The sequence below is a fragment of the Heptranchias perlo genome, chromosome 12, assembly GCF_035084215.1.
Source record: "Heptranchias perlo isolate sHepPer1 chromosome 12, sHepPer1.hap1, whole genome shotgun sequence".
NCBI classification, from domain to species: domain Eukaryota; kingdom Metazoa; phylum Chordata; class Chondrichthyes; order Hexanchiformes; family Hexanchidae; genus Heptranchias; species Heptranchias perlo.
The window spans coordinates 20492972-20509848 of NC_090336.1; the positions used below are offsets into that span (position 1 = coordinate 20492972).

The 16877-nt window shown below is 42.3% G+C and overlaps 1 protein-coding gene across 2 annotated transcripts in view; it reads left to right on the top strand.

Annotated features, from left to right (window-relative positions):
• Positions 1–16877, top strand: part of ptprja (protein tyrosine phosphatase receptor type Ja) — a 158724-nt gene that overhangs the window by 71095 nt on the left and 70752 nt on the right. Inside the window, exons 6-9 of one of the 2 annotated variants that reach the window (XM_067993731.1) lie at positions 2367–2627; positions 12399–12674; positions 14742–15014; positions 15937–16203. In XM_067993731.1, the coding sequence (XP_067849832.1) occupies positions 2367–2627; positions 12399–12674; positions 14742–15014; positions 15937–16203 (1077 nt within the window). The remainder of the gene's footprint in view (positions 1–2366; positions 2628–12398; positions 12675–14741; positions 15015–15936; positions 16204–16877) is intronic. The other variant, XM_067993730.1, reaches the window with a different exon arrangement.

Genomic DNA, 16877 nt, shown 5'->3' on the forward strand with positions numbered 1-16877 from the left:
CAGTTCAATCTCTCTGAGCTTGGGGAAACCTACAGACATGAATGTCACTCAATACAACTTCAGCATTATGTACAGTTCTTCTAATGGAAATAGCTCTTTCATTGAACATACAAACTCCACCACAATAACTGACCTAGAAGCTGGAACCAACTACGTCATCTCTGTGACTACCATTGTTCCTGGTGATATGAAGAGTGAAGCTGTGGTTATGAACCAATTCACAAGTAAGTGAGACACAATTTCTGCTCTGGAACTTTATCTTAATGGACTGTGTGCATGGATGGATACAACTAACAAATGATCTGCTGAAAAGGAATTGAGAAACCTAACTGTCCGTGGAATGGTTTTGATGAGTGTTTATTGGAAGATGGACAAGTCTTTGACATAGGTATCCGTTGGGGTATTCGAAGAGGTACTGGGAGACAAGATCAATGGTTCCATATTTGCTGCAGATTACATCAAAGTTTTAGCAACTAACAGCTTGGTGGTGTAAGCATTTCTCACCAATGGTACATTGGACCCATTGGCTCTCTAATACATTTGGAAGATTATTGGAAGATTGGCTTTGGTGGGAACCTTGGTGAACTCTGTTAGTGACAGCTGTATAGTGTAGCTGGTTTATTGGCAACCTTTCACTTTAGAAGTGAATATTTTGTGTAAATGGAACATTGTTGAGAAAGGTGGTACTTTTGAAATGGGATACAATAATGTATCTTATAAATTTGGCAGGCTCTGGTTGATGGTCAAACCATGGTTGATGAGTGCACATTTCTTTGACATAGGTAGCCATTGGGGTATTCAAAGAGGTTCTGGGAGACAAGTTCAGTGGTTCCATATTTGCTGTAGATTACATCCAAGTTTTAGCAACTAACAGCTTGGTGGTGTAGCCATTTCTCACCAATGGTACCATTGGCTCCCTGTTACATTTGGTACAGAAGCTGACGACAACAACAACAACAATCTGCATTTATATGGCGCCTTTAACATAGGAAAACGTCCCAAGGTGCTCCGCAGAAGGGTACTAAAACAAACATTGACACCGCTGCGTATCACTGGAGAATAATGTCTGCAGTGGAACATACGTGAATATATTTCACACAAATGACATAGATGGAACAGATGTGATTTTGTGTGGAATCAACACTGTTGGCATCGTCAGTTGATGGGCAACTGAGATCGAGCAAAATTAAGGCTGGAGTAAAATGTCAAGGCAATGGTTGACTGGACACAAGCTGCGGTAAAGGTGATTGACATCTACAGACAGGTAGCTTGTGATGTGACAAAGTCAGCTGTGACCAGCGGATGTTACATCAAACAGGTGGATTCTGCCAGCTGCTTGGAGTGAAGATGCTTGGAGGCGAGGACGCTTATAACTTCCGGGTTTGACAAAGGTTGATGCATGCATTACCTTTGCCCATTACCCAGTTATGACATCTACTTGCTTTTCTATAATGCTGCTCACACGCAGAGAAATGTCTCAAACCTGTTTGCAGGGTGGCAGACAAAGCGTAAACATCAAGCAGGAGTGGCTAAGGGAGAAAGACGTGCTATGGGTGCAAAATAACGGTCAAAGAGAAGGGTCGTAAAGTGGCTTTGGAACGCACGGAAGGAGACAATTTGGTGAAAGTGCTGGAAGGAAGAGGTTTCCAAAGCTAAGGGCATAGTGGAGAGTAGAAAGTGCTACTTAAAAATGTGAAGCATATTTAAAGCTGAATTTGAAATTACAGAACTATACATTAATTGATGGAACGATTTATGAGTGATGGTCAAAATTCTGTAAGATGTTTTGTAGAAATCTGTGTAGGGTTGGATTCCTGTTTGTTGATAGAGATGGTGTCCTGGTGCTGAAGTGGGAGCACTTACCCGCTCACTGAAGGGCACTGAGATCTTCCTGTTCGTGAGCACCATGTCCTGAGCAGTCCAGCATTCACATTGCGAAGCAAGTATTGGAAAGGTGTGGACGATCACAGCTCTACTAATGGTTAAGGGGCTAAACTGACTCCTGTGATTTGAGATTCTAGAAAGCTTGAGTCAACCCAGAAGGATTCAACTGACCAACCAGACAAGTTGTTGACCATTTTCAGCTTGTAGACTACCTTTGATGATTCTCTCAATTATGATTGATTAGTACTGAGGAAAGAGTGCACAAGGGAAGTCGAGGGGGACGGTTAAAAGTGGTTGCATTGTTTTAAAGGATCTTGTTAAGGAATTATTAAATGCCCACCGTTAGGTTGTTGATGTGATTGTTGTGATTGGCAGTGAGAGCATAGTGGAAAGAAATTGGAATGATGTGGATCACCGACGGCAGTGGAGCACGTGTCAGTGTGAGACTGCTATTGTTCTCAACATCTCATTAATATTTGCAGAACCGAATCCTGTGACCAATGTCACCGTTTTCAATCACAACACCACTTCAGTTACTCTGAACTGGGTCCGTCCGTTTGACCACAAGCCTGAATACAGCTACAGGGTGGAGACAAGCGGAATTCCATCTTTAAATAGCACTGTTGCTAATGAATCCATTACCGTGGCACAACTGAACCCCGGAACCAGATACATGTTCAGCGTGTTCACGCTGGCGGCAGATGGCACATCAGCAGATCCAGTCACAGTCACTTTCATAACAGGTAGGAGTGCGGATCAATATGGACTTTGGTTTCATGAGAGTTCCTCCATGCCCATGATAGATGGGTAAAACTGGAGGGAGTCTCTCCTTATTCAATCCTAAGTAAGAGAATACCACTGAACAGAATGAAAACATCAAGTTGAAAACTCATGAAGCTGACTGATGTATTTAGACTTTCAATGTTCGAGAATTGAGATTGAAATGATGTTGGATGCCATTTATATTGGTCGGTGGAAAGTCATATTTATTCCATGCTTGTCAGCGCTCTCAGGAAAATGGAGGAATTGTTCTGTGTAAGAGGAAATAACTGGGGTGGAATAAGGAATCTACAAAACTGTGAAAAGTGAAACCTGTGGAGCGTTAGTGAGTGGATTTAATGCCAGTGATGTGGCCTGGTGCTGACGTGGTAGCAGTTACAGGAACCCTGAAGGGCATCAACCTCCGGCTCCCTGTGTCCTTCTTGCTTGTTGTGAGCACCCTGTGCTGAGCAGTCCAGTATGGAGGATGTAGAGAGTTGTACAGTATCACCAGCTCAAAGCTGTGGGAGTGAAATGACCCTTGTGATTTTGAATTTGGAAATAGCACACAATAGTTTATGGGTTTTTTGTACTAAATTTATGACCGATTGTATAGTTTTGAAGTGGGCAACTTGCTTAGATGCATTATATTAATTAATTCAGTATATCTATTCTGTCAAATAATACGCTTTCACCGACTATCTAATACCCAATAACTTGCCTCTGACAGTTCCTTCCAAGCCAGGAACTATTACGGTGACCGGCTTCAGCAACAGTTCCATCTCCCTGAGCTTCGGGAGACCTGCGGACATGAATGTCACCCAGTACAACTTCAGCATCACGTACCGGCCTTCTAACGGAGTTGGTTCTTTTACTGAAAGTATAAATTCCACCATGATACGTGACCTAGAATCTGGAACCAACTATACCATCTCTGTGACTACCATTGTTCATAGTGGAGTGAAGAGTGAGGCTGTGCTTATAAACCAATTCACAAGTAAGTGGGACGCAACTTCTCTTGTGAATACACACACCTTGGGTTGCTTTTGAGCGTGGATGGACCCGACATATGAGTATTCAGTAAGAAAGGAGATAAAACCATGTTTTGGCTTGTGGAATAGCTGAGGTCATTGGATTTAAGAAAGTATTTGGGAGATAGGGTAAAATATTGGTTGAAAGCCTTCTGCTGAGGGATTAATGGGTTGCAGCTTTTGATGCTGATGGACAGCTGGTTACTGTGCCTCAGTTAGAATTGTTGCTGAGGAAGTCTTGTTATGGGACTATTGAACCTGACAGTGGAATTATTGGCATGACCAATGTCAATGGTAGTGAGGTCACTGTGGAAAGGGAACCCTGTCGGGGTTGACTACATTTGGATTGGTCATTTATGGGTTAGTAGAAGTGTTGGAGCATTACTGAGGGTGAGATTGATCTAATTCCCAACACTTCATCAATACTTGCAGAACCAAACCCTGTAACCGAGGTGAGGTTAGTGATTCGCAACACATCAATAATTCTCAGCTGGGAAAAACCACCCGATCACAAGCCTGAGTACAGCTATAACGTGGAGATGAAGGGAAGTCCATCTTTAAATAAAATAGTTTCTAATGAATCCGTTGTTGTGAGGGGATTGAACCCTGGAACAAACTACACGTTCTGTGTATCTACACTGGCGGCAGATAAAACGCCAGCAGATTGCGCCACCAGACATTTCACCACAGGTAGGAGTGTACGAAATTATATGGGCTCAGGTTTCACATGAGCTTTTGTATGGCTTTACTAGATGGGGAAAACGTCGGCAATCTGTTCTCATCCTTTCTTACGGGATGAAGGTACTACAGTCCTGCATCAATTTTTCACCTGCACGCACCTTAATCCGGGCATGGCTTCTTTTTGTGCAAATCTCATGCTGGGCACGCTCACTGGTACTGATCTTCCAAGTGGGCCGCAGGCCGAAGGAATTAGCTGAGAAAACAGAAACCAGTCTTTTCTATTTGGAACCCCAAAGGAAAGAAATCTTGCAAGACGTTCATCCTACATGTATTAAAATCCCTCTTGCCAATCCGTTCTTGTGTTGCAAGGGCTGCATGTTAAGGGTTTTGATCACTGAGTTGACCAGACTAGCTGTTTTGCATGTGACTAGGGCGTCTGTACGACTCAGCAACAGAATGTTGCGTGTAGCACTGCCTGATGTCTCCAATGTCGAATGTAATTAGATGGCTCTGACCATTGTTTTTCCAATCCTCTCTGGCTGCCGGCGTGGTGCTGGAGGACTGCTAACGTTGTACCGTTGTTGAGAAAGGGACAGACCAAGTAATTACAGCCTAACCTCAGTGGTGGGCAAATTATTGGAAAAAAAATTCTGAGGGACAGTATTAATCGTCATTTAGCAAGGTACGGATTAATCAAGGGCAGTCAGCGTGGATTTGTTAAGGGATGGCCGTGTCTGATTGAATTGTTTGATTTTTTTTTGAGGAGGTAACAAGGAGGGTCAATGAGGGTAGAGTGTTTGATGTAGTCTACATGGATTTTAGCAAGGCTTTTGACAAGGTCCCACTGGTCAGAAAAGTAAAAGCCCATGGGATCCAAGGGAAAGTGGTAAGTTGGATCCAAAATTGGCTCAGTGGCAGGAAGCAAAGGATAATGGTCGACGGGTGTTCTTGTGACTGGTAGGGGTTCCGCAGGGCTCAGTACTGTGTCCCTTGCTTTTTGTGGTATATAATCAATGATTTAGACTTAAATGTAGTGGGCATGATTAAGAATTTTTCAGATGATATAAAAATTGGTCGTGTGATGGATAGTGAGGAAGCAAGCTGGAGACTGCAGGAAGATATCAGTGGTGGGCAGAAAAGTGGCAAATGGAATTTAATCCAGAGAAGTGTGAGGTAATGCATTTGGGGAGGGTAAACAAGGCAAGGCAACACACAATAAATGGTAGGATACTGAGAAGTGTAGAGGCACAGAGGGACCTTGGAGTGCATGTCCACAGATCCCTGAAGATAGCAGGACAGGTAGATAAGATGGTTAAGAAGGCATACTTTCCTTTATTAGCCAAGGCATAGACTATAAGAGCAGGGAGGTTATTCTAGAACTGCATAAAACATTAGTTAGGCCACGGCTAGAGTACTGCGTACAGTTCTGGTCTTCACATTATAGGAAAGATGTGATTGCATTAGTGAGGGTACAGAGGAGATTTACGAGGATGTTGCCAGGACTGGAGAATTTTAGCTATGAGGAAAGATTGGATAGGCTGAGGTTTTTTCTTTGGAATAAGGAAGGCTGAGGGGAGATATAATTGCAGTGTATAAAATTATGAGGGGCCTAGATAGAATGGATAGGAAGGCTGTATTTTCCTTAGCAGAGAGGTCAATAACCAAGGAGGGTAGATTTTAAAGTGATTGGTCGAAGGATTAGAGGGGACTTGAGGAGAAATCTTTTCACCCAGAGGGTGGTGGGGGTCTGGAACACGCTGCCCCAAAGGGTAGTAGAGGCAGAAACGTTCATCGCATTTAAAAAGTACTTGAATGTGCACTTGATGTGCCGTTGCCGTAACCTACAAGGCTACGGAGCAAGAGCTGGAAAGTGGGAATAGGCTGGATAGTTCTTTTTCGGCCGGCACAGTCATGATGGGCCGAATGGCCTCATTCTGTGCCGTAAATTTCTATGAACGTAGGTCTGCAGAATGAATCCAAACCTGGATTAACTCCTATGATTCATGGAGGATCTATATCACTACGGAGATCAAAATTCATCAGATTCAATTCACCTTTGTCAAACCCATTTGTTTGCAGCTTGTCAGCTCTTCCAGTAAAGAAACGTAATGGGGGGTGATTGGAAAAACATCAGTGAGAAATGTGTGTCGGGTTGGTCGTTTGGTTTGTTCATAAAGATGGTGTCCTAGTGCTGAAGTCATAGCTCTTGTTTGAACATGGAAGGACCGTAAGTTCGTGCTGTTTGTGTCCATCTTACACATTGCTGTGATCACCATGTGCAGAGCAGTCCAGCCTCTGCATGGTTGGAGGATTTTGCGAAGCAGTTGATGATTGATATATATTCAAAAGAATGAGTATCTTGGGGTTTTTTTCTTAGATTTAATTTTGATTTCCTAACCCATTGCATATTTATAGCTCCAGAGTGGGAAAATTGCTTTTTCATCTTTTTGTCAGTTGGGCACATGTGTTGATTTGACCCTGACACAAAACTTGGATGGTTTTGAATTATTCAGTTCAGTATCATGTTTTTTTGTTTGTAACTTGCCTCTAACAGTTCCTTCCAAGCCTGGAGCTATTACAGTGACAAGCTTTACCAACAGTTCAATCTCTCTGAGCTTGGGGAAACCTACAGACATGAATGTCACTCAATACAACTTCAGCATTATGTACAGTTCTTCTAATGGAAATAGCTCTTTCATTGAACATACAAACTCCACCACAATAACTGACCTAGAAGCTGGAACCAACTACGTCATCTCTGTGACTACCATTGTTCCTGGTGATATGAAGAGTGAAGCTGTGGTTATGAACCAATTCACAAGTAAGTGAGACACAATTTCTACTCTGGAACTTTATCTTAATGGACTGTGTGCATGGATGGATACAACTAACAAATGATCTGCTGAAAAGGAATTGAGAAACCTAACTGTCCGTGGAATGGTTTTGATGAGTGTTTATTGGAAGATGGACAAGTCTTTGACATAGGTATCCGTTGGGGTATTCGAAGAGGTACTGGGAGACAAGATCAATGGTTCCATATTTGCTGCAGATTACATCAAAGTTTTAGCAACTAACAGCTTGGTGGTGTAACCATTTCTCACCAATGGTACATTGGACCCATTGGCTCTCTAATACATTTGGAAGATTATTGGAAGATTGACTTTGGTGGGAACCTTGGTGAACTCTGTTAGTGACAGCTGTATAGTGTAGCTGGTTTATTGGCAACCTTTCACTTTAGAAGTGAATATTTTGTGTAAATGGAACATTGTTGAGAAAGGTGGTACTTTTGAAATGGGATACAATAATGTATCTTATAAATTTGGCAGGCTCTGGTTGATGGTCAAACCATGGTTGATGAGTGCACATTTCTTTGACATAGGTAGCCATTGGGGTATTCAAAGAGGTTCTGGGAGACAAGTTCAGTGGTTCCATATTTGCTGTAGATTACATCCAAGTTTTAGCAACTAACAGCTTGGTGGTGTAGCCATTTCTCACCAATGGTACCATTGGCTCCCTGTTACATTTGGTACAGAAGCTGACGACAACAGCAACAACAATCTGCATTTATATGGCGCCTTTAACATAGGAAAACGTCCCAAGGTGCTCCGCAGAAGGGTACTAAAACAAACATTGACACCGCTGCGTATCACTGGAGAATAATGTCTGCAGTGGAACATACGTGAATATATTTCACACAAATGACATAGATGGAACAGATGTGATTTTGTGTGGAATCAACACTGTTGGCATCGTCAGTTGATGGGCAACTGAGATCGAGCAAAATTAAGGCTGGAGTAAAATGTCAAGGCAATGGTTGACTGGACACAAGCTGCGGTAAAGGTGATTGACATCTACAGACAGGTAGCTTGTGATGTGACAAAGTCAGCTGTGACCAGCGGATGTTACATCAAACAGGTGGATTCTGCCAGCTGCTTGGAGTGAAGATGCTTGGAGGCGAGGACGCTTATAACTTCCGGGTTTGACAAAGGTTGATGCATGCATTACCTTTGCCCATTACCCAGTTATGACATCTACTTGCTTTTCTATAATGCTGCTCACACGCAGAGAAATGTCTCAAACCTGTTTGCAGGGTGGCAGACAAAGCGTAAACATCAAGCAGGAGTGGCTAAGGGAGAAAGACGTGCTATGGGTGCAAAATAACGGTCAAAGAGAAGGGTCGTAAAGTGGCTTTGGAACGCACGGAAGGAGACAATTTGGTGAAAGTGCTGGAAGGAAGAGGTTTCCAAAGCTAAGGGCATAGTGGAGAATAGAAAGTGCTACTTAAAAATGTGAAGCATATTTAAAGCTGAATTTGAAATTACAGAACTATACATTAATTGATGTATAGTTCTGTAATTTCATGAGTGATGGTCAAAATTCTGTAAGATGTTTTGTAGAAATCTGTGTAGGGTTGGATTCCTGTTTGTTGATAGAGATGGTGTCCTGGTGCTGAAGTGGGAGCACTTACCCGCTCACTGAAGGGCACTGAGATCTTCCTGTTCGTGAGCACCATGTCCTGAGCAGTCCAGCATTCACATTGCGAAGCAAGTAATGGAAAGGTGTGGACGATCACAGCTCTACTAATGGTTATGGGGCTAAACTGACTCCTGTGATTTGAGATTCTAGAAAGCTTGAGTCAACCCAGAAGGATTCAATTGACCAACCAGACAAGTTGTTGACCATTTTCAGCTTGTAGACTACCTTTGATGATTCTCTCAATTATGATTGATTAGTACTGAGGAAAGAGTGCACAAGGGAAGTCAAGGGGGACGGTTAAAAGTGGTTGCATTGTTTTAAAGGATCTTGTTAAGGAATTATTAAATGCCCACCGTTAGGTTGTTGATGTGATTGTTGTGATTGGCAGTGAGAGCATAGTGGAAAGAAATTGGAATGATGTGGATCACCGACGGCAGTGGAGCACGTGTCAGTGTGAGACTGCTATTGTTCTCAACATCTCATTAATATTTGCAGAACCGAATCCTGTGACCAATGTAACCGTTTTCAATCACAACACCACTTCAGTTACTCTGAACTGGGTCCGTCCGTTTGACCACAAGCCTGAATACAGCTACAGGGTGGAGACAAGCGGAATTCCATCTTTAAATAGCACTGTTGCTAATGAATCCATTACCGTGGCACAACTGAACTCCGGAACCAGATACATGTTCAGCGTGTTCACGCTGGCGGCAGATGGCACATCAGCAGATCCAGTCACAGTCACTTTCATAACAGGTAGGAGTGCGATCAATATGGACATTGGTTTCATGAGAGTTCCTCCATGCCCATGATAGATGGGTAAAACTGGAGGGAGTCTCTCCTTATTCAATCCTAAGTAAGAGAATACCACTGAACAGAATGAAAACATCAAGTTGAAAACTCATGAAGCTGACTGATGTATTTAGACTTTCAATGTTCGAGAATTGAGATTGAAATGATGTTGGATGCCATTTATATTGGTCGGTGGAAAGTCATATTTATTCCATGCTTGTCAGCGCTCTCAGGAAAATGGAGGAATTGTTCTGTGTAAGAGGAAATAACTGGGGTGGAATAAGGAATCTACAAAACTGTGAAAAGTGAAACCTGTGGAGCGTTAGTGAGCGGATTTAATGCCAGTGATGTGGCCTGGTGCTGACGTGGTAGCAGTTACAGGAACCCTGAAGGGCACCAACCTCCGGCTCCCTGTGTCCTTCTTGCTTGTTGTGAGCACCCTGTGCTGAGCAGTCCAGTATGGAGGATGTAGAGAGTTGTACAGTATCACCAGCTCAAAGCTGTGGGAGTGAAATGACCCTTGTGATTTTGAATTTGGAAATACCACACAATAGTTTATGGGTTTTTTGTACTAAATTTATGACCGATTGTATAGTTTTGAAGTGGGCAACTTGCTTAGATGCATTATATTAATTAATTCAGTATATCTATTCTGTCAAATAATACGCTTTCACCGACTGTCTGATATCCAATAACTTGCCTCTGACAGTTCCTTCCAAGCCAGGAACTATTACGGTGACCGCCTTCAGCAACAGTTCCATCTCCCTGAGCTTCGGGAGACCTGCGGACATGAATGTCACCCAGTACAACTTCAGCATCACGTACCGGCCTTCTAACGGAGTTGGTTCTTTTACTGAAAGTATAAATTCCACCATGATACGTGACCTAGAATCTGGAACCAACTATACCATCTCTGTGACTACCATTGTTCATAGTGGAGTGAAGAGTGAGGCTGTGCTTATAAACCAATTCACAAGTAAGTGGGACGCAACTTCTCTTGTGAATACACACACCTTGGGTTGCTTTTGAGCGTGGATGGACCCGACATATGAGTATTCAGTTAGAAAGGAGATAAAACCATGTTTTGACTTGTGGAATAGCTGAGGTCATTGGATTTAAGAAAGTATTTGGGAGATGGGGTGAAATATTGGTTGAAAGCCTTCTGCTGAGGGATTAATGGGTTGCAGCTTTTGATGCTGATGAACAGCTGGTTACTGTGCCTCAGTTAGAATTGTTGCTGAGGAAGTCTTTTCACATTGGTACTGGAGAGACGTTTGACAATTTGCATCTCAGTTTAACTGGTCTTGTTATGGGACTATTGAACCTGACAGTGGAATTAATGGCATGACCAATGTCAATGGTGGTGAGGTCACTGTGGAAAGGGAACCCTGTCGGGGTTGACTGCATTTGGATTGGTCATTTATGGGTTAGTAGAAGTGGTGGAGCATTACTGAGGGTGAGATTGATCTAATTCCCAACACTTCATCAATGCTTGCAGAACCAAACTCTGTAACCGAGGTGAGGTTCGTGATTCGCAACACATCAATAATTCTCAGATGTGGCATCCCACCCGATCAAAGTGAGAGGCAAGTGGTTTATTAAACATGAACTACGGTGAAGGTGATTGACATCTACAGATAGGTGGCCTCGGAAAAGGAGCCTGTGATGATGTGACAAAGTCATCTGTGATCAGCAGATGTTGCATCAAATGGGTGGGTCCTGCCAACTGCTTGGAGTGAACATACTTGGAAGTGAAGACACTTATAACCTCAAGGCTGGCGTGAGGTTCAGGTGCGCAGTATGGTTACCCATTACCACAGGGCTTCTGGAGGCATGGAAGGTGTGAATGATGGGAAGGTGCTGGAAGGAAGGGATTTCCAGAGATTGGAGTTTGGTGGAGAGGAGAAAGTGGGGATCGAAGCACAGGGTGGTATCAGGGGAGTGGAGGCTGTATGCAGGGATGCAGTACTGTGGAAGATCGCTGAGGTGTGCTGAGGCTATGGTGGATATGAAAAAGAGGACTAGCATTTTAGTCAATTCAAATAAACAAATTATTGAAGAATCCAGAATGGCATCTGCCGCAATGTAATTCTCATGGTTCAGTGCTTTACCATTACGTCCTCTCTCTCCTCTTGGCATCTGTTTCTTTGCAGTGGAAGTCATAACAGGATGCTTTACACTGCACTACAAGAATTGATAAATGTTTTTCATTAACCGACAGAAAGCATCACCACAAAATTGAGAGAGAGTTGAATGGATTTCTACCTATCCCTGTCACTGCTGCGCATCCAGATTACTGCACCAAATATTTAATCCTTGGATTTTCTTTTCAATGTACAACTTATTTTTAAAAAATGTTTATTTGGTCTTCAACAAAACTCAATTCATACGCTATCTAGTTTCCTCTGAAATTGCAGTGTCTGTCCTGATTAATGGCTCATCGTCTGATTCTTTTTCCAGTCAACTCAGGAGTTGCCCAGGGACCTGTACTCATTCCCATTCCCTTCTGTCTCTGCATCAGTGACCCCTTCTGCTGCCTCCTTACTTCCATCAGTCTTCCCCTTCTTCCTACAACCTACAGTCTTTTTAAAAAATGGTGCTCAGAATCATTTCATCTAGTTTTACCTCTTTTGGACTTTGGACATGTGGTTCATGATGCTGTCTAGGCGCTTCTCTGTGTTTCCCGAATCCAAAATAATTTTTGTGTGCTCTTTCCTGTTTGCTGCAATATGTAACTGGGAAAAAAAACAAATTTTGGGTCATTGTTTCCAACAGAGCCTAACGAAGTGCAGAATGTAAAGGTGGTGGATGCCAGCACCAACTTTGTGACCCTGAAATGGATGAGACCAATGGATTATCAAGATGTCTATCAGTATATGGTGCAGACGGAGGGAAACCCAGCCCCGACCAGTGCTTATAGAAATATAACTGTCATAAATGAAAATGCTACCATATCGGGCCTGACGCCTGGAACTAAGTACAATTTTACCATTACTACACTGGCAGCAGATGGCACTCGAGCAAATTCAGTGATGGTTTCTAGCTACACAAGTAAGTGTTACTCTTTAAGGTAATTGGCAAAAGAACCAGAGGCGACATGACGAAAGAAACATTTACGCATCGAGTTATGATCTGGAATGCACTGCCTGAAAAGGTGGCGGAAGCAGATTCAGTAGTAAATTTCAAAAGGGAATTGCATGTATACTTGAAAAGGAAACATTTGCAGGTCTATGGGGAAAGAGCAGGGGAGTGGGACTAATTGGATAGCTCTTTCAAAAATCACACACAGACACGATGGGCCAAATGGCAGCCTTCTGTGGTGTATCTTTCTATGATTCTTCAGGCAGATCAACTGAGATTTGCTGAATAAAAGTCTCTCCTTAATTTACCGTTGCTACTGTTACTGAAGTACTCTCCACATGAAAATGTTATCACGTCTGCTTTCTGTATCAGTGAAGGTAGTCCACTATCTGTAATTGCTGAAGATCACAACAAGAAAGAATTTGAATGAAGGCTTTTACGTTGTGATATTTCACCAATGCAATCTTTTTGTGCTTCATGTACAGTTAACTTCAAACATTCATATTCTGATTTGATATTCCAGCAAGGTGCCTCAACCAGAATAGGCTTAAGAAAAAACAAGGACCTCACATGGGTGCAGTGTGGATCTGTGTTGGAACTCTATTGCTAAATGTGATAGTTAAATTTTTCAAAAGTGTCTTTGTATCAGCTTGGCTCATTTAATAGCACTCTCGTCAGAAGGTTGTCCATTCAAGCTTCAGTCCAGTGCTTAAGCACATAATTTAGTCTGACTTCAGTGCAGAACTGAGGCATTGTTGGAGCTGCTGTCTTTCGGCTGAGATGTGACACAAAGGGTCTGCCTGTTCAGGTGGACATAAAAGTTACCAGGACACTTTTCCAAAGAACAGCAGGAAACCTTTCCATTGTCCTGGCCAAATTAACGTCATTTTCTGTTTGAGGGATCTTGCTGTGTGCAAAATTGGCTGCTATGTTTGCCATAACAGTGATTGCACATCGAAAAAGCATCTTGTTGGCTGCACTTTGGAACATTCCAAGTTCAAGATATATAAACGCAAGTTCTTTCTTCCTTGCTTTATGGTTATCACAGTGACACTGAGGCAATTTTCTCCGCCTTCCCTCAGTTCACTTAAATACTATAATCCCTCTCTCTTCCCCAGTTAATGCTGGCACTTTACTCCCACTTCTCCACCACCCCCCCACCCCCCCCCAATTTAGATAGCACTCTTCTCTTCCCCACCAGCCCCTCTCCCCCCACCTGACCAGCTAACACTGAATAATGCTGTTGGCAGGAATTTCTGATTATGTTAAAATTGCCAACAACAATGTGCGCTGACATTCATAGAGCAGACAGGAGTGGTGCTGAGGGTTAAAACGGAATGATGCTCATTTTCATCAGTACACATGGACAATCGGATACTGGTCAGGAAACGCTGACTTCCATGTGCATGAAGACAAGATGTATAATCCAGCTTCAGTAAATCTTCCTAGGTTAAATAAATTGGTTATTTCTAGTCAAAACTTAAAATTAGTAGCCTGGTATGTTTTAAGATTCCTTACTGAATATCTGTGAAGGAAGTAGATTAAGTTGGTGGAGCATTGTCTTTGGGGTAGATTATAGGGAACTAAGAGCTATGAATTGAAAATGTTCAAGTTGGAAAAATATGAATTAGTGCATTTTGAAACTCCCAAACATTCTAATTTTCCAAATTCGTCATGAAGAAAATGCTGTGGTGTGATGGGCAATATGGGAGGGTGCTACTGTAACTGCAAGAAAGAAACAGTGGTTTCCAGTAGGATTTGGGAAGTTTGAATATTTTCATTTTTCAAGATTTTTGACTCTGAGGGATTTCAGGTTAATTTATATTAAAATGCTGCTTTTAAGTTGAATTCAACGCACAAGAGCTTAAATCCGCACAACTCAAAAACTTCTGGAAATTTGCATCAGATCCAGATATATTGTTTGTCGAGGATGGTGCTTTTCGCATACCATGTTAGTTTGAGACCATGGAGTTTGTTGAGACAGTCTGTTGACATTCATCCCTCAAAGACTCAAACTTCCTTCCTTCATCCCTATAGAACCTGCACAGATACCACAAGAGAACATCACAGTGGAGAACAATGGGACAGTGGACAAACTAATTGTCTCCTGGATTCCTCCACCTGGCAATGTGGAGGAATTCTTTGTCGTCGTTAAAGATGTAAAAACTTCCGAGGTGCGAGCCGACAACACAGCTTCTACATCGCCTGTAACAATCACTGGTCTTCGACCTGGGCGAGTGTACAACGTTACAGTGATTACAAACAGCGGATATTTCAATGTAACCTCTGACAATGTGCAGGGTATAACAGGTATGTGTGAAAATCAGTTTCGATTGAATCCAAATGTCTTTAATGTGGGTGGGCATCATCTTATTGGAAATGGTAAAAAAATTAACAGCTTGCTAAGCACCCTCTGCCAAGTGCTACTGAACTTGAATCATTGAGGTAGAGGAATCTGATCTTTAGCATTTCACTGCCACTGTTGGCCCAGATACAGTATATTTTTGGATGTCGCCCAATAAGAAAGAGACCTCAGGATGTCTCAAAGCACATTACATTTGAATTGCAGTCACTGTTATAAAGTAGGGAAATAAGGATGATGAACGTTAGTGTGTCATCAATGTAGGCTTGTTATCAGTGAAGTTTTTCAATAGGTATTTTCATGAAATAGGGGAGTTCTCATGTCCCAGGAACTGATTGTCATTTATGTATCAACCATTCCTGAGCTGGGATTTGACAGATTTGACAAATGAAAATATCTCAATAATTGAGTCACATGATTTTAATTATTTACTAAGCTAGTTTTGTCCTGCATTACCGTGGAGATAGCTGTTGGTTTGAGACTGCTAAACCTTATTTCACTTGAATCTAAGTTAATAGACAGAGGAAATGTTTCCTCTCCAGACACTGGATGGGATTTTAACTCCTGTATTGAAGGTGAGAGGACACTAGCTGTGCAGTGTCTTCCATCAAAGGCTGTAATTAACATCTCTTTAACCCCACCCTCACAACACCTTCATGTCCCATTACTGTAAGACTTCTCTATCCCTTTATAGACAGATTTGGTGCTGGCCTGATATTCTGTTACCAGTCCTTAGCCTTGGCCACCGCAAGTAGAGCTTCAAGTTGGTGGGAACATTTCCAAGTCAAGGAACATCAATCTCCCAACCGTTCAGGAACAGATACATTGGTACAGGTCGGAATAATATTTTTGGTTTTTTTCCCCACTCAGTTCCCAGCATTCCTGGAAGTATCCATGTGACCAACTTCAGCACCAGTTCCATCTCATTAAACTGGGGAGCACCTGCAGACATGGATGTTGGAAGTTATACCTTCAATGTCACCTACAATGACAGTTCTACTACTGAGTCCATGACAGCAGAAATAAACTCCACCACAATTTCGAACCTTACTTCGGGAACTGGTTATACCATTTCTGTGGCCACCATTGGACCTGGCGGATTGCAGAGTGACTTTGTATCGATAACTCAGTTCACCGGTAAGTGTAACAAGGAATGTGATAATCAGTATTGCCAAAGTGAGCCTTAAAAAGCAGGAGGACTTTGCAATGTATAATTCCCTTTGTAAGAAAATAATGAGGAATTTTCGCAATGGGAAAGCTTTCTGAGTAACGAGTTTAGAAGTGGGTGAAAATCCATAATGCTACTCTTCATTTAATAATTTATTCACTGGGTTAAAACTGAATTATGTGTTCTGCTCAATTTGAGAATGCCTTGTCGGTCATGCCATTTTGGATCAATGTCCCTTCGGAATACTATCTTGTAATAGTGCTCTTACTAGGGACCGCCATATCATAATATGATACAGCACAGATGGAGTCTATTCGGTCCATCGAGCCTGTGCCAGCTCTTCGGTAGAGCTATCCAGTTAGTCCCACTCCACTGCTCTTTCCCGATAGCCCTGTAAATTTTTTCCTCTCAAGTATTTATCCAATTCACTTTTGAAAGTCATTATTGAATCTGCTTCCACCACCCTTTCAGGCAGTGCCTTCCAGATCACAATAACTCGCTGCGTAAAAAAGTGTTTCCTCATTTCGCCTGTGGTTCTTTTGCCGATCACCTCAAATCTGTGTCCTCTGGTTACTGACCCTTCTGCCACTGAAAACAATTTCTCCTTATTTACTCTATCAAATCCATTCATGATTTTGAACAC